A 27,047-nucleotide genomic window follows, 5' to 3' on the forward strand; every position below is an offset into this window, starting at 1 on the left:
CATCACTATGATGCTGCTGAGAGGTGTTTCAGTGCTAGACATCTGCCAGGCTGCCACATGGGCATTTGTCCTCACCTTCACCAGTAATTACGCTTGTGATGCTGGAGACACCGTGAGGGCTGTTTCACCTGCTTCTTCCTGCAGGATTTCTTGGTGTAAGCTCACCCATCAGACCCTCTTCCTGTCTGCGGCACTGCTTTGGTGTTGGTTTAAAAAAAAAAAAAAAAGAGGAATTTCCACTTAGAAGTATCCACCAGAAGATCATGTTATTTACTTGTTTAACATTCTATCAGGTTGATACGCTAACCTCCAATTTCTCGTTGCCCTTCCTCCCTCCTCATTATTTTGTGGAGTGGTTCTTGTGTGGTGCATGGGAGTCCATCACAAGTAATATGATCATTTGTTAGGGCCACCACAAGGTTTCAGTAATTTAATCCTGAGCGGAACCTCATGTAGCTATGGCAAAAGGCAGACAGGCTTAACTTAGAGAATCGTGTAAAGCTTTTAGATGTACCAAAACAGTTAATGAAGCGAAAAATGCACACCAATAAAAATCCCACTCCAGTTTATAAAATTGAGAAATAATAAACAAAACGACACCAAAACAACAAACATCCCACTAGAGGAACCGTAGATAAGATTTTCTAAAGATACAAGACAAAAAGTGCTAAGAAAAAGTAATTTAGTAGTCACTGTTCCAGGCTGAACAGAACCTAGATGCAGTTTCATGCAAACAGTGATGGAGCGCGGGTCAGATACATTAAGCGGGTTAGTCCCAGTGTAGGTTTTTACCTTAGTCTCTCAAATTGGAAGTCCAAATTCTCGAACAAGGCAGCTGGCTGTTTACAGCAGAGTCCCTTCAAAGTCAGATAGGTTTTGAGTGAGGTCCCATCTAAGCTCTTGTTTTTGGCAGGAAGAGCTCAGAGCTGGGAAATTCAAATTTGAAGGCCCGGAAAGTGCTATCGTTGGCCGAACACTTTTGGAACCTTTGCCTATTCAGAATTTCTATTTTACCTTCAGACTTGGACTAATTTATACAGCTCAGATTCCTCCAGCAGGGCTAAGCAGCAGACTGTATCTGGAAAGTCACACTGAAGACAGAATGATTTGTTGTGAAAAGCAGACCAGAACTAACTTGATTTTCTTGCCCGGTGAGGTTGCACCATGGGCTGATTGACTTGGGTGATTTTTTCTGGTCTTACAGAGGTCTGAAAGTTCAGACGGTTCCAAGTCCAAATTATTCAGAGATTTCCACATAAGTCTCTCTGGATATCACTATGGTTCCCAGCCTTTGGGTCAGCACATGGGAATCAGGGTGTTCTCCAACGGAGGGCACTAGCAGAATCTAATTTTTTTTCTGTTCTTCTGTGGATCCAGAAAGTGTTCTGTTAAACTGTGGGTGAGGTGCTAGATTTGTATATTTCACTGGAATGTGAATGTACAAGTTTCACTCATGTCCCCTTGAAGTGAAGTAAAATTCTGAACCCTACCAGATGCTCTTCCTGGCTTGACACGTGTTGCATACCTCACTCCCAGCCCATCCTGTCACCAGGTCTACACTATTGTCTGCTGTAGGAGATCTTTTCACACATCACTAAGATGAAGCACTGGCCGGCTAATACAAAGTAGCTTCTGAGAAGCATTACAGGCCGGGAAAAAGTACATTTCTAGAAGTAACTTTTACTGAATATTTATAAAACATTGAACTTCCCCAGTGAATTGTATTTTTGATAAATATTTTTAAGAAGTGGAAGTGTTATGTCTTTATTTTGTCCAAAACCAGAGTTTGCAAAATTGACATAGTAATCTACACTGTAGTTTTCCTCATAGGATAACCTGCGTCTTCCACAGCGAAAATAGTGTTTTGGGGGCTTGCACTGTAGGCACATGTAACATTACATTTCTACATGTCCCATTTTAATACTGGGGACCTTACCTTGTGGGATTGAAAGCCTACTTAGGGGTGGTTTATTCATATTTAAAAAACAAAAAACAAATGTTTCCTGACAAAAGGGTTATTTTGACGGTCAGGCTGCAGGTTTAAACTGCAGCAGTGGATACCACTTATGGGCCTGACACCATGTTTTCCTCAGTAAGTGCTACAATCCACAGCTGATATATAGTGCACCATGCCATAGGTGTACTTTCTACATCATAATCCTTGGCCTTATGGAAAGTTAAGTATGCCTGTTAGGAGTTAGTTGTACAAGTTTTCAGGGGTCTGAGCACAGACACTGGGGGCTGGACAGTAGTGCCTATATATGCAGATTGTATAAAAAAAAACAGCAATAAAATTCAGCAAAAAATGGGGGGTGACCACGCAAAAGGGGCACTTTCTCACAGTTCTGAAAAAGTCCAATGTTAAACTTTGCACAATAACAATTTATTTGGATAAATGATACATCTGGCCCTTAGTTCCTACACCAGGACCTTGTTGCTTACTTATTGATTGTTTCTGCAGCCAGGAAATTTGCTCATCCTTGATCTCTTGCTAAAGAGAGTTGAGATCTTTTTTCCATGAGTAAGAAGTTGTTTCCTACATCCTCTGTAGTCCTCAGCGTAGCCACAGTGTCAGCCTTGATGTACAGATCTAACCTGTCTCTGCTGAGGCTGGGGGTTGCATAGCTCAAGTTGGAAAATTAGGTTCAGTTCAAGAGCTCTTCACCAATAGTTAATCTGTAGTAGTCCTATTACTAAAATGTTGGCTTCATTAATAAATGGGATTTTTTTTTACCACAGCTTTGGTCGTCACCTGCTGTACAAAAACGCATTCTTGGATGCTTCTATATTAAAGATTTTAGAACTATTTCCTGATTACTTTTCATGGCTAGGTTTGAACACAGCATAGTGAAAATGCTGTTAACTTAATTTATTGAAGTAACCAGTATTTTGGACAAAGAACAGGCAGGGTTCAGAGAGCTTGTCATTCGACAGACTGCATTGGTATACGTGATGAACTATCTATGGATGGTACACAGTGTGGAAGGAGTCATCCTATTACGGTATTCAATACGGTATAGCATACTGTGCTGACATCCTGTGTCTTAAAGTTAGACATCACAGGCAAAGGACACAACTGGCTTATATCATGTATACCGGAATGCAGTCAAGTTGTGACAATTCCACCTTTCCTCTGTCAAGTGGAAGCACGATAGGAGTGTATCACAGAACCAAAAATGCAGTATCAGACTGCTAAACTCTTCAAAGTCCTTTACCCTGAAATCCATTTTCTGTGAAGCATAAAATATTCTACTCAACAGGAAAACCGCCAATATATTTTACAATCCCTGGTATTATCTCTCTCTAGAAGGTATCAAGTACTCCACAACCCTCTATTTAGATGGTTTGGTTGTGCTTTGGAAAAGACGATTTCAACAGAACACCTACTATCCGAAGTGTTCCCCTATAGAATTGTCTACTGTACCAGGGAATTCAGCTTCATTAAAAATCTTTCCTCTGACTAAGATTATGATTGCTCTTGACTGCCTCATCATGAATAGTAATTCACATAAGAGAATGGAAATTCCACAAACCAAGGGAAACAAAATAACTTTGAGAAGTATTCTCAAAATCTGCACTCAGATTTAGAAAGTCCAATTAGACCATTACCATCCATTCTGACAATCCACATATCAGAACCTTTCGTATACATGAAGTAGTCTGAATACCCGTTCATCCCATATTGTTATCCCATATTGTTATCCCATATTGTTACCTATTATAGCTTTGTAATTGCACTCACTGTCTTATAGTGTGGTTGGCTTGTATTTGTATAGTACTCCATTGACGTAGTGGACTAGTTCGAGGCTTGAGAAATGCATAAAGCATGTCTTTCTGTTTACATTTCCAGGACAGTTCCCTTCACAGGAAGGAATGTCTGAGAACTTGTAAACCACGTTTAGAAATGACTGACTCAACATAAGGAATCTTAGACCCTTGTAATATCACTGACAGCAGAACAGAGAGTCAACCAGGAAAACTGTTATGAGAAATGACGTGTCATCCAAGAGCAACCTTTGAAGCAAAGAATGTGGTTGAGGTTTGAGCAGTGCAGATGGTACACTTGCACTTGCTTTCTATGAAAATATATTTAAAGCATAGGGTGTCTCATTCTGTGCCTATACCTTTTGTCTTTACTTTGCTGTCCCTCAAGCTCATTTTCCTCTCTCTCTTCGCCCTATCCTCTCATCACTCTTCCTCAGGATGTTTGTTTCGTCCTACAGGCAAAAACAAGTACTGATGTGTTTCGCCATCTCCTTGGCTAAAACATCATTTGGAAACGTCCATCTCCTGAAATCAGCACACATCAAGTTACCATTTGTTAACCTTTAGACATTGCACATATAAGCTGTTCAGTGCAACATTGCCTTTTCATTACTTCTTTATTTGGCACACACATAGAATGTTAATATGTTGATTAGATCGGTTAAGTAATTTAAAACTTCCTGTTTCTGGTGGTCCAGGCTCAGGGGGTAAGTATGACAAGACCAGTTACTATTTTTGGTTTAGGCGGGTATTGTGTTTGGAAGAAAGGTCAGAGGAAGAATTTCTGAGAGGGTGTTCTGTTGAATTGCTTTATGGGAATTGGGGGATTATAATCTAATCACTTGTGGAATATTGTGGCATCACAAGCCTTTCATTTTGGATAAAGTACTCCTTTTCATTGTTGCTTGTGGAATGTGCTAGCTGTTTCACAAAGTTCACTACTTGAAGTGTTGCTCAGAACATAATGTTCTTGTTGCACAGCATATGATCTTTTTAAAGTGAAATGTAAAATTGGGAATGGTTTTATAAGGGAATGTTACATGATTGCATTTGCTGACTTAATAATAACATGGAATTCATGTATGTTTCTTTTATTATTTTTCAGGGGCATCATGGATAAGCTGGGGTTTGGTAAAAGGAGCAGAATATACTGGAAAAGCTATTCACAAAGGGGCTTCAAAACTAAGGGAGCACATTCAACCTGATGAAAATCCCACTGAAGTCAGCCCAACTGTGGCAAAAGGACTAAATGTGGCAAAGCAAGCAACTGGTGGAGCGGTAAAAGTTAGCCAATTCTTGGGTAACAAAGAACTTTTGTATAAAATGTAGAAATAAAAATTTTGTGATGAAAGTTGTTGTTAATGTCACTTAGATAGGAGTGTGGTTTGATACTGTTTTCTCTCAAACTATTGTATTAGCAGTGGAGGTATGCCCTTCAAATCACATACCTTTTTTCCTATCTCGACGAGAATGTTTGAAGTGGGCTTGCCACAGTCAGTCATAAACCCCCTTGAGATGATGGTAAACCTCCTTACATTGTTGGGGTTCATAGTCATTGTGCCGAAGTCACACCTGACTCCTTCACAGACTCTCTCTTTCATTGAAGTCATCGTGGATATGGTGCATTATCAATCCTTTCCCACAGAATGTATACAGGATATTCGGGGTAAAGTCCTGATGTTTCAGCCTCAGTCCTTGGTCTCTATGAGGATGGCTCTGAGGCTTCTGGGATTATTGGCCTCCTGTATCCTGTTTGTCTGTCATGGCAAATGGTATATGCAGGCTCTGCAGTGGGCTCAGCACCTAGGGGACCTGTCAAACTCTATCTTTTGGAGACTGCAAAAGATCGGCAGTGATTGTTTCTCAACCACAACTGAACCAGCGGCAGACCTTTCTCCCTGTTCCATTCAGAGCTGGCAGTGTTCACTACTGGTTTGGGGGGACGTCAAGTGGCAGAGATGGAGATAGCAGACCCACCTTTAGTTCAGCCTACTGGAGTTGCAGGCCATTCACTTAGTGTTGAAAGCCTTCCCACTATGTATGCTTGTTCAGGTCCTCCTGGACAGAACCACTGTCATTTTGAGTGGAGTCCTAGACTCATGCCAAGAGGCCTTGTGCCTCTGGCTGAATTCTCAGGGTATATTCCTGGTCTGCACAACTTGGTGTTATCTTTAAACACAAGGATGAACAAACTCAGCTGACGCCTAGCAAATCACAAATGGCAACTGCACCCGGAGGTGGCAGAGGATGTCTTTGAGCACCCAGGCTTGATCTCTTTGCCGCTGCCGAGATTGCACAATGTCAACAGTTTTGCATATTGCAGTTCCCAAAAAGGCTGTCTCTCAGAGATGTACTTTGCTTACAGTGGAGCTGCTCCGGATTTCTGTATGCCTTCCCACTGCTACCTCTCATGCCCAGAATTCTGAAGAAGGTCAAGAATGAACAAGCCAAAGTCATCTTAGTGACGCCAAATGGGCCAGGAGAGCGTGGTATCCAGAATTTAAAGGGGAAGTGCATCGTTAGTGTCTTCGGACTGCAGCTTTGGAATGATCTTCTGTTCCAGGAGCAGGGCAAGGTCTTTCACCCAGGCCTGAGCAAGCTACACCTCCTTTCATGGAGGTTGAGCAGCAGCAATTGACTACATTTGATCTGCCTCCCGAATTAGTGGTTGTCAGCCTGGCGGCCTTCTGTGAAATCAATTTACGCCTAATGCTGGGACAAGGTTGTTGCTTGAAGTGGCACAGGTAAAACTGAGCCATTGCAAACCAAACTTTCAGATGTGTTGCTATTAGTTCTGCCTACGGCCCAACAAGAACTTGCTGTGGGCCCTCTTAAAAGTTACTTGTCCCCCCTTTTGGCCTTTTTGTGTTTGCCGGACCAACTGTCTTTGTGTATTCCCTTTGAGCCATTAGGCAGCTGCTGATCCTGAAGATAATTTTCCTCAGCACAGTAACCTCAGCATGTCATGTGAGTGACCTTCAAACTCTGTCAGTCCATCCTCCTTATACTCTTCCCAGGCACGCTGGTCCTGAGGTATTTTCTCTGAAAGGTTGCAACCTTTTTTATGTCACACAGGTTATCACATTTTCGACTTTCTTTACACCAGCTCAACCTTCGAAAGAGGAAGGGAGACTCCATTGCTTGGACCCCAATAGAGTGTTTAGCTTTTGGACGTCCAACTTTTTGTTGAGATCTCTAGGACCAAGCAAGGCAGTGCAGAAGAAGACTTCATCTGGATGGGTAGTCCTCTGGATCATGATCTGCACCGCAGTGGCAAATATGCAACTTCCAGAAAGGTTGAGGGACCATTCCACAGGGCCAGAGCTGCTACTACCACGTTGGCACGCAGTGTACCTGTCCTGGATACCTGTCAGGTGGCAACGTGAGCATAGTGCAATACTGCTTCCACAGCCAGGTCCAACAGGAAACGCATTTTGGCCATTCAGTCATGCAAGACTTTTTAATTTGAATCATTCCACAGACCAACCATCTGGAGAGATATTACTTTGGCATCTGTTGTCCAGGTGAGGAATCTGTTATTAGAAAAATCCATCAGAAGAAAAAGTTACCTTTGGTAACTCTCTATCTGGTGGATAATCGAGCTAATAGCAGATTTCTCACCACCCTCCCTCCCCGTTCTGTGCAATGAATCCTTTTCCATCTAAAAAGGTCCCAAATTAAAGATCTGAACACTAGTATGATTGATTTCTTTTGTGTCCCAGATCTGAGGGTGTGGAAAATGTTAAGAAACATCAGTGCACTTGGGTTGCCCTTACATACGTCTCCAGTTTCGACTTCTGTGACGGAGCAGAGTCCACATAGAGGCACACAACACCACCAGTGCGCAGGAGCAATATGAAAACTCTTCCTGATCCAGTCTTGTGCCTCAGGATTGTCTAAAGGTGAGGAATCTAAAAGTTAGCAATCTATTATTATAGTATTCATTTAGTTTTTTTTTAGTGGAAGTAGGGCTTGGGCTGTTTCTTAGAAAACTTGTTTAGAGTGGGTTGCTATGATTGGATTCACGGTATTTTGTGAGAATATGATATGGATTGACATGTGTTTCTTTGAATATCTAGAAATTTTGAGTAGTAGTAGAAGAACCATGGAACCATAGGGAGCTGGGTAATATGAGGAAGGCAGCTTGATAGTTACACCAGTGTAGTATCCTATAGCCTCCTGGATGGTTTCCCGTGCGTAATTTCGTTAGTGAAATTCTAGCATTTTTATTGTGCTACAAAACATTTGATATGTTTATCTAAGGAACATAAAGAAATTTGAGGAAAGTCAAAATGGAACGATCCTTTATTGATTTACGAACTGTGTGATCATCATTTTTAGCCTACCTTACCACAGAATATGTTTGAGTGCCCAAGGAATCCAGAAAGCTTTTGATCTTGGTGAGAATAACTTCTTCATTGTGTTTGCTTGAGTACAGCAAATCATTGTAGAACCAAATACTAATACTTGGGATCCTCTGCAGACCAGTAAGCCTTGTCATGTCAGGTAGGCAAAGTTGGTAGACTAGGAGAGTTTCAGTTTATCCATGTAAAAAGAATAACTAGAGGCCTTTGAGTGTTTTCCAATTTGTTCATGTAGGGTCATAATTAAGTTTTCAGCAATCGAGGTAAAAACAAATACATCATCTGCATATGTTACATTTTATTCGGGAATCAAACGTTTCGCTTGTAATTCTAGGGTTATTATGGTTGGAGCATAATAGAGGGTCAGAAGCAAAAAAGAAGAGTTGGGTGAAAAGGAGCAGCCTTAATGCATACCCTGATCCAACAAAAGGAAGTAAATAAAGTAGTGATGTGTGGAATGTTTGAATTCATCTCAACTACTGGTTATTTTATTTATTTATTTAATTATTTGGGGTTGCATCCTTAGCAGCCATTTTTTTGCCCACAGTGCCACCTCTGATAAAACTTATTCATATGCTAATCAGCCTTGGCCATACCACAATAGGAAAAGTCCAGGCTGAACTGCCATGTCAGGTTCACTCTGTTCCGGAAAACAAGCAACCCAAGGCTGTAGTTGGGGCTCTTCAGTTGGATGCAACTTGGTACCAGTGGCACAGTGAGGACGTTGCCCACATCCAGGCATACCTGTCACAGTTAGGGTGTCCTCTCTGAAACGGATGGTGAACTGGGATGTGGCCCAGAATAATTACCAGTGACTGAGATTAAGTCAAACATTCTGTCCATCACTTTTTTTGTATTTTCACTGATCCAAAGAAAAGCAGTCTGATAGTACACCATTTGCTTTAATGCTTCCAGAGGGACATGCATAAAATGCAGTAGTTAATTACTAAAAGGAGCCACCTGATGGTTCACAGATAAGACCAGGAGACATGATCAAAGGTGTTCTCTGAATCCAACACAATCACAGCAGTTATTATTCTTATAGATTTGCATTTCATCATTCTCCAGTCTGTCTCTTGGTATTCTTGTCTGTGATGGGTGTATTAGTATTCGCAGTAACTGTTTTAATCTTTTTGACATAGCCTTTCCATATGTTTTAGCCTCTGCTTGTATCAGGGAGATGAGTGTATAGTGTTTTCAAAGACAAGGGCTTTTCCTTGTTTAGAAATTATGACAATTGTTGCTTCTGCGGCTGAGACCAAAACTACTCCAGTTGAAGCAAAATGGTCCAAGGATTTCAATAGTCATTATGTGAAATTCTTTGGAGAAATTAGTTTGGCAGTCATCAGGCCCTGAAGCTTTTTAATGGCTTTAAAAAGTTCTGCTTTGTTCAGGAGTACCTTGTCTTCTTCTTGGACATTATTTATCTTCATTTTGTTTAAAACGGTAGGGCACCTTTCTGCTGTGACTTTTGAGTTTGTAGCATAAAACTTTGTATAGTACTCATAAATGTGTTTGCAATATACTTGTTTTGCGTAACTCCTGTTTCCTCTTTAATGTCTATCAACGATCTATTTTTCTAAAATTGTATTCACAGCACTCACATTTCTCCTGCCTTATTCAGAGTTTTCTGAGTTTATTTGTCTTTTTGGCTTGCATCCATATGTGTGTCCTCATACTCAAGGTCTTGTTGTTATTGTATTTCATTGTTTTAAGGGACTGAAGATTTTTAGGTTTTTGATGTGCACTATAGCGCCCCCACTTCTTTTATTTCCTTATTTTTGCTGATTCCTTTATTTTTCTTAACCATAAGCCTAATCATAGTTACTCTTAGGGTGCCTTTCAAGGTGTCCAAGATTGCCACAAGGGAATAACGGTGTTGGAAATGGCCTTTGTGCAGGGTCACCCCCAAACATTTTTGCCTTCCACTTTCTCTTTTTCTGACCTCATTTTTGCTGGCTTTAGGACTCTGTGCACTTTACCACTGCTAATCAGTGCTAAAGTGCATATGTTCTCTCCCTAAAACATGGTGACATTGGCTCATGCCCAATTGGCTTAATTAATTTACTTGTTCCATCTTTTACTCATAGCTCACATTCAAAGAGCCATACCTGTCTGAAATGCTTCTGACCTCCACTATAACCACATTTCCAACAGTCGTCGGAATACGGCGTAGTGGGGTCTGGAAGTACACATAATCATAAGACCATCCCTCACATACTGCCTACCCATATCCTTTCCAGTATCCAACCATTGTTTCAAGGGGTCCCAAAACCTACATCTCTTAATATCCCCGCTCGCACCAAGTCTCCCGTTTTACATCATAGAGTCTTTCCACTCCAAAAAAGCGGGAGAGAGAGACACTAATCCTCTTCTTACATATTTCCCTCCTTGCCACCAGCATCATGTAAAAAAGCAGTTTAGCATCATCCTTATTTATCTTGACTACTTTATGCTGACATCCAAAAATGACTAATGACTTCCATACCTTGGGGCTCCGAGGAAGTATTTCCTTGATTGCTGCACCTACCTCTTCCCAAAGCTTACTAAGCCTTAGGCATTCCACAAACATAGGTAAATCGTCTGCGGATTCCGCTCTGCATTTTCTGCACCTCACCGTGATGTTCCGATCCAGTCTGGAGAGCTTTTCTAGGGTCCAGAAGACTCTATGAATAGAAAACAAATGATTCCTTCTTGAAGCAGTAGATTTAACCTTATTATACAAAAGTGTAATAGATACTTGCCATAAATCCTTTTGCTGTGACTCTGGCTAGCATTCTTTCCATAACTCTTCTGGGAGAGCAAATTCACCATCCATAAATGTCCAGAATCGACCAGTACCATCTAGCCACTTCTTTCTTCAAAACGGTTCCCCACTGCATCAATTCCTGCAGACTGTTCATACCTCCCACTTCCTTATTTAAATAATTCACCCAACTTTTTATCTGAGGATATTTGAATTTAGACAGATTACCCCATGCTTCTCCATTCAAGTTTTCATATCACCTTATTTCTCCATTATAACAAAACTGTCCCCATTCCAACAATCCAGCTTCTCTCAGCGGGGTTGCCAAAGCATCTTTTGTCCATTCAGGTAAACCAGGTGAGTCCCAAACAGGTGCATGTTCGCTATAATAGGATAGATTTATAATCCTCCTAACCGTGTACCAAAGTTTTGCTACATCCTGCAGCAACTAAAATCGAATTTTCTTGAAAAATTTCAGGTCTCCAAATTTGTATAAAAAAACCTCTTTTGCTGTTCATTCTTTTCATCCATCATTACTGTCAAGATCTGCCCCACATCTGAGTACCCTGATTGACTAAAAAAAAAATCCCTTGCGTTTCTCAGATAAAAAGCCCACCCGTAATATTGCAGATCACGGACCGCCAATCCTCCTTTCTCTTTTTTCCTTCTCAGCTTTTTCCAGGAAATACGAACTCCCTTAGAAGCCAAGATAAAACTACTTATTTTCCCTTGGAGTTTCCTAAAACAGTCTTGGTTATACTTTAATGATAATGAGTTAAAAATAAATGTGAATTTGGGCACTATTACCATTTTAACTAAATATATCCCTCCTATAATAGTTAGGTGAAGGTTGGCCCATTTCCCATTAACTGATCCACTTCACCCATCACTTTTATAAAGTTTGTATCCGCTAATTTACCTATATCCTGCATTATAATAACTCCTAAGTACTTTAATGCCTGCTTTTTAACTTTTGTAACCATATTCCATGCCCTAACCTTTGTCTTTTCATTATTGACGGCATAACCCGATATTTCCCCAAACTCCACCATTAATTCTTCCAGTGCCGGCATTGCCTGGCTCACGTTAGATGTATATACCATCAAATCGTCTGCATATAACAAAACTTTCCTACATAGCTTCCTACACATAAATGGGGGAATCCTCTGGTCCCTTCTAATACTGGTAGTCAATTGTTCAATATATAGATCGAACAAGAGTGGAGATAACGGGCACCCCTTTCTTGTTCCCTTTTTTTATCTTAAATGAAGGAGTAAGTGACCCATTAACCAAAATTGTAGCCCATGGGTCATGGTAAATTTTTAATAATGTCTTAATAAACTGAGTACCCAGTTTAAAAACCTCACAAACCTCATTTAAATAGGTCCAGTTAACCCTATCAAACGCCTTTGTGGCATCAACCATTACAACCGCTAGCGGGATTTGACGCGTAGTAGCATAATCAATTGAACTTATCAACCTGTGAGTCAATTCATGCATGTATCTTCCCTTTAAAAATCCTTTCTGATCTGTATGAATTAACCTTCCCAAAACCCCTCCTAGCCTACCTGCCAACACTTTTGCAAAGACTTTATAGTCACTGTTTAAAAGGGATATTGGGCGGTATGACTCACTTTTTTGGGGTCTTTACTGGGTTTTAGAATAATTGTGATAATAGCTTCATTCCAGGACGGGGGAAGCCTTTCATCCGCATCTATTATATTATTTCCCAATTCACACAAAAAGTCTGTAACACAACTTCCTAGGGTTTGATATACCTCTACTGGTAGACCATCTGGTCCTGGGGCCTTACCAAGTTTACTGGACCGCATAGCTTGCTCTACTTCTAATCTGTACATTAAGCTTCTCAGTTTCCCCTTCCCTCAGGGCAGGTAAATCTAATCCCCCACCCACTGCTTCACCCTTCCCGGAGATACCTCAATTTCTTCTGTATATAAATCTTTGAAATAATTATAAAAGCTTTCCTCCACCTCTGCCCTACTCTTAACCTGCTTGGGGTTTCCACTTCGAATTTCTACCACCCTATTTGTAACTATCTCAGATTTTATTTTCCAAGCCAAGATTTTACCGCTATTTTCGCTGTGTTTAAAATATGCCACCCTTTTTGCCTCACACCTCTATCTAACCCTGCTATCTATCACTGTTGCCAATTCCGCCCAAGCCTCCTGAGCCAGTTTACATAGCTGCGCCACTTCGTCTACCTCAAGATTCTGTAATACCAATTTCTGATCAACTTGCTGTATCCGTCTTTCTAATCTACTTATCTCTTCAAAATATATTTTCCTCTTAAATGAGGCTGCCCTTATCGGTCTCCCCCCTCAAAAAGGCTTCGGAGGAGTCCCAAACTACTGCCAACGAAGACGAGCCCTTGTTAAACTTAAAGAATTCCAATGTTTCTGCCCGTAACTCCGCTACTACCTTCTCATCTAATAACAATGTTCTATCTAAGGTCCACCTTCTTCCTTCTTTAATAACCGGTAACCTAAGCTTCAGGCTAATAGCAGAATGATCACATAAATGCGCCCCAACATGTATCACATCCTCCACTAGCTCTTTTAAGACACCATCTACTAAAAAATAGTCAATCCTAGACTGATGCCTTAATTTTTTATTATTATAAGGGTATCCTTTCTCACGCCCCATCTTCTCTCTCCACACATCATTTAACCCAAATTGGGACATCATTATTCAAACCTGAGCTTACATCTTCTCATTAACTCTTGACTTACTACGTGCGGACCTATCCAGATCATAATTCAATACAATATTGAAATCCCCAGTCCATATTATAGGGTCCCCATATTGCAATAACAGATGAGACACCTCTTCCAACTGGGTTATCTCATCGCTATTAGGTCTGTAGTAGCCCACCAATGTAAAAGCACAGTCATATATCAGCAATTGCCCCACAACCCACCTCCCAGACTTATCTACTGGGCCCTCAACAAAAGTTATATTAATATTTTTTATTCGAATAGTCACCCCTTTACTACCCCCCATATAATTAGACCTTAAGACCCAATGTACCCATCTACATTGTTGGAATATCTCCAGACACTCTTGCCTAGAAAGATGTGTTCCTGCAAAATCACCACATCAACTGGAGCATCTTTCAGGTATTGCAGCAATCTCTTTTGTCTGCTCTTTACCCGCAGACCATTAATATTCCAAGACAGGAATTTCAACTCATTTACCGTCATCCCTCCCAATTGAAATTACATCTACTTTTTAGTATCTATTTTCAACCCCCTCTCCCTCCACCACGTTAAGGACCATTCCCCATTTTCTCGTTTTTTGTTTCCCCACTTGTGCACCCTCTTCCCCCTCCCCCAGGAGAACCCACCCAATCTTCCTAGTCTGGCGCTACCGCCTTTTAGAGGGTCACCGCACCGGACCCTAGAGACTGCCTCTTCCATTATATGACTAATCTAAGTTAGTAGAGGGAGACGCCCCAGAACCCTTAGCCTTCTCTAAGTTCCTAATCAGATCATTTACCTCCTGCCTGTCACTAAAATTGTTCATTTTATTATTCGCCCAAACCCTAAGGGAAGCGGGGAACCTCAATTGGGCTGTTGCCCCCAACTTTTTTAATACTTCAATTCTTTTCCCCAGCTCCCATTGTTTATTTAAAGTAATGGATGCCAGATCTGATCTAATCTCATAAGGAACCCCATTCACCGACAATAGTTTCTTCTTTAGTGCTACTGCCAGGAATACGCTCTTTTTTTGCATATGTATGAAAATAAACCCCCCTTGGCCTATCTCTATTAGGGGGCATTTGTGCTGGGACCCTGTGAACTCTTTGAATATCTTTAACAATATCAACTTCCATATCATAAAAATGTATTTTTTGTTTTATTAAACGTACTACCAGCCCCTTCAAATCCTCTCTTCCAATACCTCAGGGACTTTGAGGAACCTTAAGTTGTTCCTCCTTTGATTATTTTCCAAGGACTCCATCCTAGCCATTATCCCGGCCTCTCCTGCTTTCCAACTTTTAATATTTTCTTTACTTTCCTCCACTTCAGCCCTTAAATCACCAACTTCTTCCTCTAAAGCAGCTGTTTGGCCCACCAAATCATCACTTCTTTTTCAAGATCCTCACAGAGGCTCCTAATCTCAGCCTGGTTAGATTTAGAGGTCTCAACCTCCCCTCTTCAATTCCATCAATAAAGCTTTCAGCATGCCAGTAACAGAATGGGAAAAAAAGAGTCTTCAGGGTCCTTCTCTTCCAGAGGACCGGCTTCGTGCAAAAATTGTGCCTCCCCCTCACCCTCCAGTCCATTTCCCGGTAGTTCTTGATTATACATGGATTCTACAAGGCAGCTGTATTGTGCCCATGTCAAATTATCTCCCGGGACAATTGTGTCCACTGCTACTGGGGGTGCCTTTTCTTCACTCTTACCCAGGGGTAAAGTTCCTTGCTCAAGCTGTACATTCCCCTCACTGGCAGAAATTTTTGGCATTTCCGGAAACACTCTAAAATAGGTTCTTAAACATGGAGATATCCTTGCTTTCCTGCTAGCTACAGTTCCAGAATTAATAAAACTGGTCATCCTTTTATTATAACAAGTTTGTGCCTCCTTATTGCCAACTTTAGTCTGATTCAAGGTGTGAGCAGTCTCTCTGCAGTCTTCACCTGAAAGTACTTTTTCTGACTCTTCTGTCACTCCGCAGAGAGTAAACTGTACCATTTCTACAGCCCCTACATGCCACTTCTCCTTCTTTTCCTCCTTTTTTGGGAAGAGGGAGCCTCTCTGTTCTACCCACCAACAATCCCTGAGTAAAAAGGGAAGCCCCCTTTCCTGATGATGCCACAATATCATATACCCATCTCTGGACTCCTTGTGTACCTACTATTGTTGTTTGCATGGAAATCACTTTACCTGCTTCTTCCAGGCTGTGACCTTTCGAGCTAGTGCTTGATCTGCCTCCTTTGCCCCGGAACAAAATTCTTGCCACCGCCTCTCTCCCTCGGTGCACTTCTGCTGCTGCTCTCAGTAATGGCACGGCTCACCTTGAATCGTGGATGTCGCACAACACTCCAGCATCCTTGCCGCTACAATCAAACGCCTCCAAAACCATGCCGCATCTCCTGCTGTGAAACCCGGTTGCGCTCCCACAGCCTCCGGCAAGTCAGCTAGTGATTTCTACTTTTGCCTCCAGGTCCGCGGATCCCTCTGCGGCCGGCACCTCAGCCCACCGCCATGTTCTCTGACACCTGCGTTAATTGAGGACATGAACATGTGTGTTCTAAATGTCTGGGTAGTGTAAAACTCCTAAATTCGTTTTACACTGCTGTGAGGCCTTCTCCTTTCATAGGATAGCATTAGGGCTACCAGCATACACTGTTTGAGTGGTAGATTCTGATCTGAAAGGAGTAGCCACGTCATATTTAGTATGGCCAGAATGGTAAGAGAAAATCCTGCTTATTGGTGAAGTTGGATTTAATATTGCTATTCTAGAAATGCCACTTTTAGAAAGTGAGCATTTCTCTACACTAAAATCCTTCTGTGCCTTATAACAACATCTGGCTATGTTTAGTTAACAGCTCCCTTGTGCATTCACTCAGACAACCTCAAACATAGGATGCTCCATCACACTTGCACACATCTGCATATTGAATGGGTCTTCCTGGGCTAAGAGGGTGGAGGGCCTGACACTTACATGTCAAAGGACTGTAGCTGTCCCTCACACAAAGGACTGCCAGACCCCCTACTGGGACCCTGGCAGACATGATGGAACTGAAAGGGGACCTTGTGAACTTCTAAGCCACTCTTTGAAGCCTCCCCCACTTCAAAGGCACATTTGGGTTTTTAAGCAGGGTCTCTGACCCTACCAACTCAGATAATTCTGAGGTAGACACTTCTACTTCACAGACATTTCTGGACAAGATACCACTAGAGAAGAAACCCTGAACCAGAACTTGCAACCTGCCAATAGGAGTTGCCTGGCTGCCCAAAGGACTCACCTGACTGCTTTTCTGCAAAGGACTGCTGCCCTGCTCTTGCCCTGCTGCCTTGCTGTCCTCAGGCTCTGCTGAGAAGTGCTCTCCAAGGGCTTGGATAGAGCTTGCCCTCCTGTTCCTTGAAGTCTCAGGACCAAAAAGACGTCATCCCTGCAAAGAACTCCTTTTACGATGAAAATCGTCGCACAGCCTGCATCACGGTGAGAAAATCACTGCACGCCGAACCGGATCGACGCAGCCTGACTTCCCCAAGAGGAGAATGACGCAGCACCAGCGTTGCGACCAGAAATTCGACTCACGGCCCACTGGATTGAGGCACAGCTGAGCCGGGAACGACGCAGCCCAACTTCCTGAAAGGAATTGACGCAGCGCCTGCCGTGCGGCAGAAATTTACACGCTTTGCCCACCGGATCCACGCAGCCACTGTGACTTCGTCCTGCACGCCCAGGATTTCAACGCATCGTCCCCGGGGTGTCCGAAAACCCCGCAACCCGAAGAGGATCCCAGTCTCAATGCTGGAAATCGACGCAAAGCCTGCCCTGCGTGAACACTCAACGACTTATTGTCTGTGTGCGGCGGAAAAATCGACGCACACCTCCCCGTTTTCTACGCAACTCCTCCTCTGCGGTCCCTTGCGGTGCATTTGAATGCAAACCAGGTACTTAGTGTTGCAAGAGACATTTGTAGCTTTTTAAGAACTAAAGACTCTTTATATCGTTTTGCAAGTGATATTTCAAAGTGTACTTATTGAATCTTAATCTTTTTGACCTGCATTTATCCAGATAAGTTTTATATATTTTACTAAACACTGTGTGGTGTATTTGTTTTGGTGTTCTACTCTGTTATTCCATGATTTATTGCACAAATATTTTACACATTGCCTTTGAAGTTAAGCCTGACTGCTCAGTGCCAAGCTGGCAGAAGGTGGGCACAGGATAATTTGGATTGTGTGTGACCTAACCTGACTAGAGGGAGGGTCCTTGCTTGGACAGGGGGTAACCTGACTGCCAACCAAAGACCCGATTTCTAACAAACAGGATCCTTGATTAAGTATAAGAAATAATTGGAAGGCCTCTTTGAACAAGTGTGTATCAGAATGATTTTGGAGAAGCTCTTTGTTCATTCACCAGATGTTGCAGTTCGTGGTTGGGGGGTGGTCCCATCATAAATAGCATAGATTTGGAATTGTGATCAAAATTCAAGGTTGGTTTTTGATCACAAATGCATAGCAGATTTATCGAATCGACCAGGAGGTATTTTATCTGGGAATATTTCTAGTGTAGGAACGAAACAAAAGTGATTTCTATACCATCTGGGTTAAACGGTCTCCAAACACTGAAAGCACTAAAGAAGAACAGGTTTTATATTTGAATGTGTGATGAGGATGAGCAGACTTAACATGTAAAATGTCTCTCAGTGATCCACCCATTGAAAGATTTTAAAGTCTCAGTTGAAGACAATGTTTGCATTTGGTGGGTGTGCAGAAAGCTTTGTGAAGTGAGTTCCAGAGTGATGCGGTGTCGAATCAGGCACATAGATTATCATGACGTAAATATTCATGCCATTATCGCGTCTGACCATATACCTTCTCAAGCATACAGCTTTGTGGTGTCCCATTTTTTGTTTCTTGCAATAAGATGATATCTTCTTTTAATTTACGACAGTAATTAAGCACTTTACTCCTTTTCACAGGATGGTTGAGACTCCTTGTAAGCAATGATAAAATAATCTCCAGAATGTGATAATATAAGATTAAGTTAGTAGATTCAAACTGAGCAGGCGGGGGGTGGGGGGAACCACAGTTGAAAAGGAGCAAATTTACCAGGAGAAACTGTGCAATGGGTTGGTGTTTATGGCCACCAGGATAGCTACAACTTTTCATTATGCTGCAGAATAAACAGGTAATAGTGAGAAACACAAGACCTCAAAGAGTAAAAGGATATACAGGCATGGGTAGGCAAGAAAAAAGGAAAGGTCCAGGATCCCACCACCCACCCTGTCCACCCAATCAACCCCTCAGTTACCCTACTAAAATGAAAAGACTGTGATGAAGACTCTGAAAGCCTCCAGCTGTACCAACGTTATTAGCACATGGACATTTTGTTTGCCCCCCCCCCCCGCACCAGCAGCCCCTTCCCTCCACCCACCAACGATTATACCTCCTCTTGATGGGTTTGCATGAAACACAATATATTCACAGGCCACCTGAGATATTACAAAATCAAAGACTTCTTTGGACCTCTCCTCTTAAACTTTGACCACCTTTTACGATCTGCCTGAAACCAGAGATTCCTGCACTGGGTTGATTGCTAACAATTTGTCAATTATATTTATCTACAAATTGCACAGGTGGCAGTAGCTCTTGCATAGTTATAGTTCGGTCAGAGTTTCTATTGAAAAGCAATTATTGGTTTAGTTCATCCCCTTTTGGGTAGGCTGTGCATGTTTTGTGCAGATCCATCAAGCAGGGGTGAAAAAAAAGGCAGGGGTGGGGTGCAAAAAAAGAGACATTTTAACCTCCATAGGATTCGTTGCTCCTTGATACAGAAAAAGTGGCTGAACGCTATTGCACCAAACATGGCAAGGAAGTGCTTTCGCTTAGTTTGCTTTAAATCTGTTCAGTAGTTATCGAGAAATTAGAGTTGAAAATTGTTTAAATCCTAACTCGAAAAGGTTAAATTATACAGACAGCTGGGCTGTTAATCCGGGAAGATCCATGGAACCCGGGTTCATGGACATCCTGCGAGCCCAAACAAAAAAAGAAATCTTCAAATCTAATTGGCAAATGGTGTTTTTTCTTCTGATGGTCATTCTGTGTCATCAAATCCAAAGCCGGGTTAGCAACACTGAAACTCTGAATGGCTGATCACAACAGCTAAAATCCTGTTGCAGCTGCCAATAATTTTGTTACAGGATTTCCAGGTTTTAGCGTGGCCCCCAAGTCTGTGACATCTAGCCACAGGTGAGCAAATCTGCAACAAAAGGTCCTGGTCTCTTGTTAGACCTTCCACGGTTTTCATGGACCCTGAAATGAGTCTGCTTAGCTCACTTTATGCAGTGGTCCAACAAGGAACCAGGATCCCGCTAGCATTCGCTAACCAAAATAAATGCTTTTAGCATTTTTCAAAAAAGAAAAAAAAGAAGAGGGCTGAATGCCGTGTACAGTGGTGTTAGCTGCCTGCAGAGGTTTGAGTGCAGGGGTTAGTTAAATGTCATGCACAGAGGATATTGACGGCCTGGGGACAGTTGGGCGCAATGCACGTACACAAGGCTGTGCTGACAACTCCTTCTGTGCCCGGTCAAGACAGTGCGCAGTGGAGGTTGTCAATGATTAAGAGATTAAGGGCCATATGTACTAAAGCATTTTCCCATAGACACAGAATGAGTAAAATCCTTTGGTACATCTGGCCCTAAGTGTAATGAATAATTGGATGTTGTAAATGATTTAAAAAAATACATATTCAAGAACACAGAAGTTAAAGTGAGCTTGTGATTAGCTTTCGTTATTCAGCCTTAAAAAACAACTTTGAAATTCAGTGAAAAATTCAAGAGAGTAAAATTATGGTTAAAAAAAATAAAGCCTAAAAACCCATTGAAATGTATTTGTTACGCAGGTAGGCTAACCATAACTTAATCCCGGTCATGCATTGCTTATGAGCTTACATTATTGATCACATCACTCACAGCATCTCAAATGACATTGTTGATGACAACACTGACGACTACATCACAGTGGTACTACTGTTCAATAGATTTTATAATGATGTGAATGATGAATCGTAATATTTTCATTATATGAGTAAAATCTTTTTTAATGAGTTGTTTTAGATTTACTGCAGCAGTTCCTAATTTTTTTATTTCTATGAACCCCTGCTAAATCACTATTGAAAACCTCGACCCTAGCCTAAGTAATTTCTACTATTTGAACTTCAAAACATTATACTAAACTTCAGAAACCAGTATAAATCTAAAAAATACACAATTTAGTAAATATTTTGATTAACTCACACTCAAGCAGTATACAAAAATATACATTTTAATGGGAAGGTTGTTGCATTTCTTTTTTATTTGATTTTACTTCTAAAAGGCAAAACTGTATGCTAGACACTAACTTATCACCAAGGGCCTGATTTAAAGTTTGGCAGATGGATTACTCCGTCACAAATGTGACAGATATCCTGTCTGCCGTATTACGACCTCCATAAGCTATTATGGGGTCATAATACGGTGAACAGCATATCCGTCACACTAGTGATGTGATTACCCCCCAAACTCCAAATCAGGACCTTATTCTTTTTGCTTCTAATGCATGCTCTTTTTCACAGCGCGTACCAGTGCTTCAGTTAGGATCACAAATAATCCATATTAGATTATGTTTCCTGTACTTGCGCTGTTCACACGAATCAAAGTAAGGAGACCAAATTACTTTTTAGACTCCAATTTCAAATTATTTCACATTTACATAGCGGTGTTTAGATTTACATCTGGATTTTTATGTATATATACTTCAATATTCTGGTAGCACTATTTTTCTAAACGCGGACCCCCTGAGTAGGAGCTGCATTTTATGGAATGCTGATCTACTTTTTTTGTGATAGTGTTTTTAAAAAGTACAGAATAGATTTTTATTGGTTATGTATGTTATTTTATAACATAAACCAGACTCCCCTATTCTGTTACAATCATTTGAATGTTTGTATGTTGGTTATATAGGTAAATGTTGCTCTGTGTGTGAATTCTGGCATATATGGTCAAGATGGAACTTTTTAGTTTGTGTGGTGATGTATATGTTATTGTCTACTACTTGGTGATGTGGTTTAATGTTATATCTGTTCATGTTTGTCATAGCCAGACCTGTCCATTTTTATTTGTCCTTGTAGTTATCAGTGGATGTGGTTGTATGATACTGGTGGTATGCTAATTATTATATTATATGGGAATGTTTCCAAATTATTGAAGATAAGTTACACTATGATACTGAGGGCCACATGTAAGAATGCTAGGTTTTGCGACTTGCAATACCTGATGTACAACAGTGTCAATGGCACTATTTGCGATTCCCAATGGGGACGCAAATGACCTACCTCATAAATATTCATGAGGTAGGTCACAGTTTGCGACCCCATTGGGAATGGCTGCCCTCACAGAGATGGTGGCCTTCTGGGGACAGCAGACCACCATATCTGTGACTGCTTTAAAAATAAAGCATTTTTTTTTGTTTTTTAAATGCAGCCTGTTTTCCTTAACGGAAAATACGCTGCATTTCAAAAACAAAAATGAAAAGTTATTTTCTCAGAGCAGGCAGTGGTCCGTGGGACCACTACCTGCTCTGAAAAAATATTTTCACTGCCATTCACAAAGGGGAAGGGATCCCGTTTGCAAATGGGTTAGCACCAATTTGAAGCTGGTGCTAACTGCTATTGTTTTGTGACCGCATTCACAGTCACAAAACAATCGTACGTCGCACTGCAACTCGCAGTTCGAAAGGGAACACCCCTTCCTAATATTGAATCGCAAAATAGGGTCTGTACATACCAAAATGCTTTTTGCTTGTTGCAAACGGCCCGATTCTCTGAATCAGGCCGTTTGCGACAAGAAAAAGGGTATGTACATCTGGCCCTGAGTGTTTTACTTTTTACAAGTTGTGTAAAGTGGCATTTTTTTTTAGTTTGTGCTTGTGCAGTAGCTAAATAGTCTATCTATACTGGCTATTTTATAATGGTTATTGACAGCTGCAGTGTGCTCAATATTATAGCATATTTCAGTATGAAGTTAGTGGGTTAATGCATCCTCCCACTGCTGATAGTTTATCAGGTCGAGCTATTTTTAGCAGTACTCTCGAGCTGACAAAGAACAGGTTTTCTGTTCAGCCAGAAAGTGAAAAGAGACTTCAACTCTTGTTCTTGTCACATTTCCTGTGTTAGGAGACAGAAGGCAGTTTGTCTGTTTTTCATTCTGACTGCTGAGTTCCAGGATTTATAAGGTGACCTGACTGACCTGCTGTAAAAAGTGTGAAATTAAAGGCTGTGTGGGTATTTCCTAACACATACCATTTAAATAACTAATTCAGCTGTAAAAACATTTCAAAATACTTCTCAGTAGCTGTGAAGGACAATTTGTTGTTCTTCAGTGTGATGAAAAAATATTTTAATAGATGAAAACAAATAAGAACACTTTACTTGGTGATGTGCAAATTATAAATATGTTTTCTGAAACCCAGTTTTCACCGATTATTACTACAATACTTAGTTTTATCAGTAAAGATGTAAGTTAGTGGGAAGGTTTGTTGATATTTCTTGGAAATTTACTGTCTGTAAATGACAGTATGCTACCACATCATGCTTTAGTAATACATTATTACAAGTGAGTGTTTGAACATAAACTAGTAAATACTTTTGCCCTGATGCAATGCTATTTGTAAACTAAGAGACAAGTCATGGGTCATGTCTGCCTCATATGTGGGCTAGATTCGTTATGGCTAGGTTACTTCAACATAGCTGATGAATTTCAGTGGTTGTCCAGGGTATGTTTTGTAACCATAGCTTCACTCTAACTGTGTTTTTACAGTGGCTTCTTTCACAGCAGATTACATGATCAGACTTATGAGCAAGGCACGAGAACACACACCATACCTCAATGTGCCCACCATTTTGTTTTCCTGATAGCTGTTTTCTTTGTTTCTGTACAATTGGCAAATTGGTGTTTAGGATATGGTGAGCAGCTTGCATTATGGCATGTGTTGTAGTATAGCTGGCAGATTTCAGCAATTTGTTTTTGTGTTTCAGCAAGACCCATAACTTGGGTTTAATTGTTTGTTTTTTTTTGTTTGTTTTTATTAATTCAATTTTTTTAATGATTCAGTTAATTTCCATCCTCCACTGCACACAGCTGAAGGGGCCCACACGTTCTTTGCAGCAGGCACATTCGCCCTGTGTGCTACCTTATGATGACTTCAAGCTTCCACTAGACAAACATATGTTTTCTCCCCAGAAAGAACATTAACCCTCAGTGCTACCTTATAATGAATTCATACTTCCCCTAGATAAAAGTATGTTCTCTCTCCAAAAAGAACATTAAACGCCAGACTTATTTTGACATTTTTACATTATATGCACTCTGATCTGCTTAGTACAAGTTCTTTGCAGCATACACAATCATTCTGGGACTTGTAGTTTTATTTTTTTTATGTGAGAAAAGCTGGAAACCAGCCCTTGGTGTAGTATTTGTAGAGTTGTCCAGCTCCCTAGCTTGATGCATGATTTGCTCATTTAGTTTGTTTCAGCTTTACATTCTGGGACTTGTAGTTTTATTTTTATAACATGATACAAGCTGTGAATACAAAGCAGAAACCTGACTAGATGAACTACACACATTTGAGTCTGTGAAACTTTAGCTGTGTGTGTGTGTAATAATAAAACTAACCTTGAGGAGTGCTTACAGTTGATTATGCTGTGCAGTGGGCACTATTTTATAACTAATATTTCAGTTCAAGACTGACTGAGGATCATTAATTTCATGTGATGTGGCTCTCCTCAAGCGTGTGAAAAACAGGGGCTTTTTGTTTGAATCCCCAGACTGCAGTAAAGGGACAGTGATCCAGTAAGCATGCATTCTTGGAGTACAATTATTTATTTGCTGCCCTGAGGGCAATGTTGCCTGTGCCAACTGTCAAGTAAATATGCTTTGCACCTGGGCGTAGTTTGTGTTTTAAGGACCTTGTTTAAAAAAATATTCCAGTAGGCCTACTAGTCATTTAGTTATATGTAGGACCAGTGGAATTATGTGGCCGAAAGGACCAAGATATGCTGCAGGGTTGACCAATTAATGAGGCAAAAAAAAGTCAAGTCATGCATTTACAATGCCAATAGCTTCAACTCAAGTAAATGAGAGACCTATTGCATTGCAAATGCTTGTTTGATTTTCCTATAACGTTTGACTCATGTGGATGGACTTGCACCACATTTAGCAATCAGGTAAGGTAGGGCATGCCAATTTTCAGGCTGATACTTAAATTGGAAAAGGGAAAAAATGTTAGAGGGGAGTGGAAAAAGATATTTTCCTATGTTAACTCCCATAGGAAATTTTACTTGAGCCTACAGCCCAAAACTCCCAACGGGATTTACACCAAACATTGAAATTGGAACTCCCCTCAGAAAATATGCTTTTGTTACTTAGGTGTAAATCCATTCCTTCTTTTTGAGATATAAGAATTTTAAAAAGTTGCATAGTGGGCTTAAAATCGTTACCTCTTGTGTACTTCTGTCCCGTTGGACTCACAGATACTTCGGAAGCTCAGAAATTGAAAGAACAATGGAATCGGTTGACAGAAGGGATCCTTTTCTCCTATTGTCCCTTTCAGATTCTTGGATCCGAAGTTTGAACTGCAGATCCATGTAAAATTACATTTATCTTGCAGCAGCAAATTCAGGACACAGGGCATGGTCCCCACATTATGAAAATAAAATGGCCATACAAGGGAGCAGGGTGAGCACACTGTGACCTACCCCAGACCATTATGGGGTAGTGAGGGACCCTCTAAGGGCCACCTTTGGGTTAATTTTTTTTAAAAAAAAGAAAAGATGCAGCATCCACACTACCTTTACAGGGTTGATGATACCTGACTTCTAAAATGGCGGCTGGGCTCTGTGGTACTGTGGAAGTACTGCTGTCCCTGGCTGCATTTTTAGGGTTCAGAGATCTCCAGATCCAACGCAAAACATCATTCCCCGGTACCACAAACTCCAGGGCAAGCTTCTCTGACCCATGCAGTCTCTTTCGCTAATCTGCAGAGCCTTAAATGGAGCAGCATGTATAGGAGAAGATTGTCTTAGGTTTGTGGTACTCAGACATGATACTTGCTTAGATCCCAGTTCCAAAAGAGGATACACGAAACCAAAAAATTTAAATAAATAAACAAAAAAAAGGCCAGGCCAAAGGCTTACAACATCCGCAGCGGGCTAGCTGCCTGCAGTCAGTTGGGTGCAGTCTTGGGTCGAAGTCCAGGATATACCTTGAACTTAGTGGGGGTTGGTTGCTCATGGTTGATAAGGTGCTGGGCTTGGCCACAGGCGAGGCCCTGCCACCAATCCCCGCTGCACCCGGACATTAGTGAGGCACAGCCAGAGTTTGCTGCTGGTATTTGCCTGAAAGCAGTGTGCAGTGGAGGTTAGCTGTCCAGAGACGGTTGGGCACAGCGTGGACGTAAGCCAGGCCCTCTTGCCAATGCTGGGTGTGCACAGTCAGAGGCCATGCGCAGCAGGAGTTGGCCAACTGTGTTGCATTAAGCGCAGCACCTGTGACCAATTCACAATATGCATAGCAAATCTGAAATTCAGAACATCATAAAACCAATTAAATTCCCTGATTAAAAAAATGCTGCCAAAAACTCTGGTACGATTCTGACTCAGCCCCACTAAATCTAATTAAATTCACCAGCTATAGTTACTAACTAAAACAACACACACCAGAACTCATACTATCCACCATGTTTAAAACACCAATGGTTTTGCACTTATGAGCCAGAACTATAGCTCAGTTTGTAACTTATTTTCTGTGATACGTGATACATTTTTTTTCATTGGAAAATAACACAAGGTTAAAATTATGTTTTAGGTAGTACAAACTCTTCAATATTGCTTCTTTTTGTCAATTTCTGACTTCCCAATATTTACCTCAGTAAACTGGACAACACATCATCATAAATGGCACCTAATGACTAATAAATAAAACTGTACCCATAGCAATGTCATTGTTAAAATCATTTTTAAAGTGATAGCAACTGTCCCATGTGTGAGGCTGTAACGGCGTCCCTGTTACAAGTTTGCCGCTGGCAAAGACAGTTGCTGGGGCAACCTCTGACGACGGCATTAGAAAGTGTCCCGGGGGCACTTGCCGATGACGAGACCCAGCGGCCTCAGAGAACTCCCGGGGTCAAGACGACGCGGGAGGCACAGTGCAGAAAACAGACAGCGTGAGTGACGGAGACAAGGAGAGAGAGCGAAGAGACGCGGGACGGCTGCACCAAGAGGAGAGAGGCAGCACAAGAAAAGAAGACGATGCGGAGGAGCAGGATTAGGAGGGAAGAGGTGATGCGAGGAAGGAGGAGGACAGAGAGAGCAGGTGTGACGGAGAGCAGCCTAGAGCAAGATCAGGTGAAGGAAGATAAGAGCCTGATACCAGAAAG

At 41.3% G+C, this 27,047-nt stretch overlaps 1 protein-coding gene across 2 annotated transcripts in view; it reads left to right on the plus strand.

Moving 5' to 3' along the window:
* SPART (spartin) overlaps positions 1–27,047 on the plus strand; it is a 283,559-nt gene that overhangs the window by 187,228 nt on the left and 69,284 nt on the right. For both annotated transcript variants that reach the window (XM_069205523.1, XM_069205524.1), the window contains exon 5: positions 4,871–5,065. In XM_069205523.1, the coding sequence (XP_069061624.1) occupies positions 4,871–5,065 (195 nt within the window). The remainder of the gene's footprint in view (positions 1–4,870; positions 5,066–27,047) is intronic.

The sequence above is a fragment of the Pleurodeles waltl genome, chromosome 8, assembly GCF_031143425.1.
Source record: "Pleurodeles waltl isolate 20211129_DDA chromosome 8, aPleWal1.hap1.20221129, whole genome shotgun sequence".
Lineage (NCBI taxonomy): Eukaryota > Metazoa > Chordata > Amphibia > Caudata > Salamandridae > Pleurodeles > Pleurodeles waltl.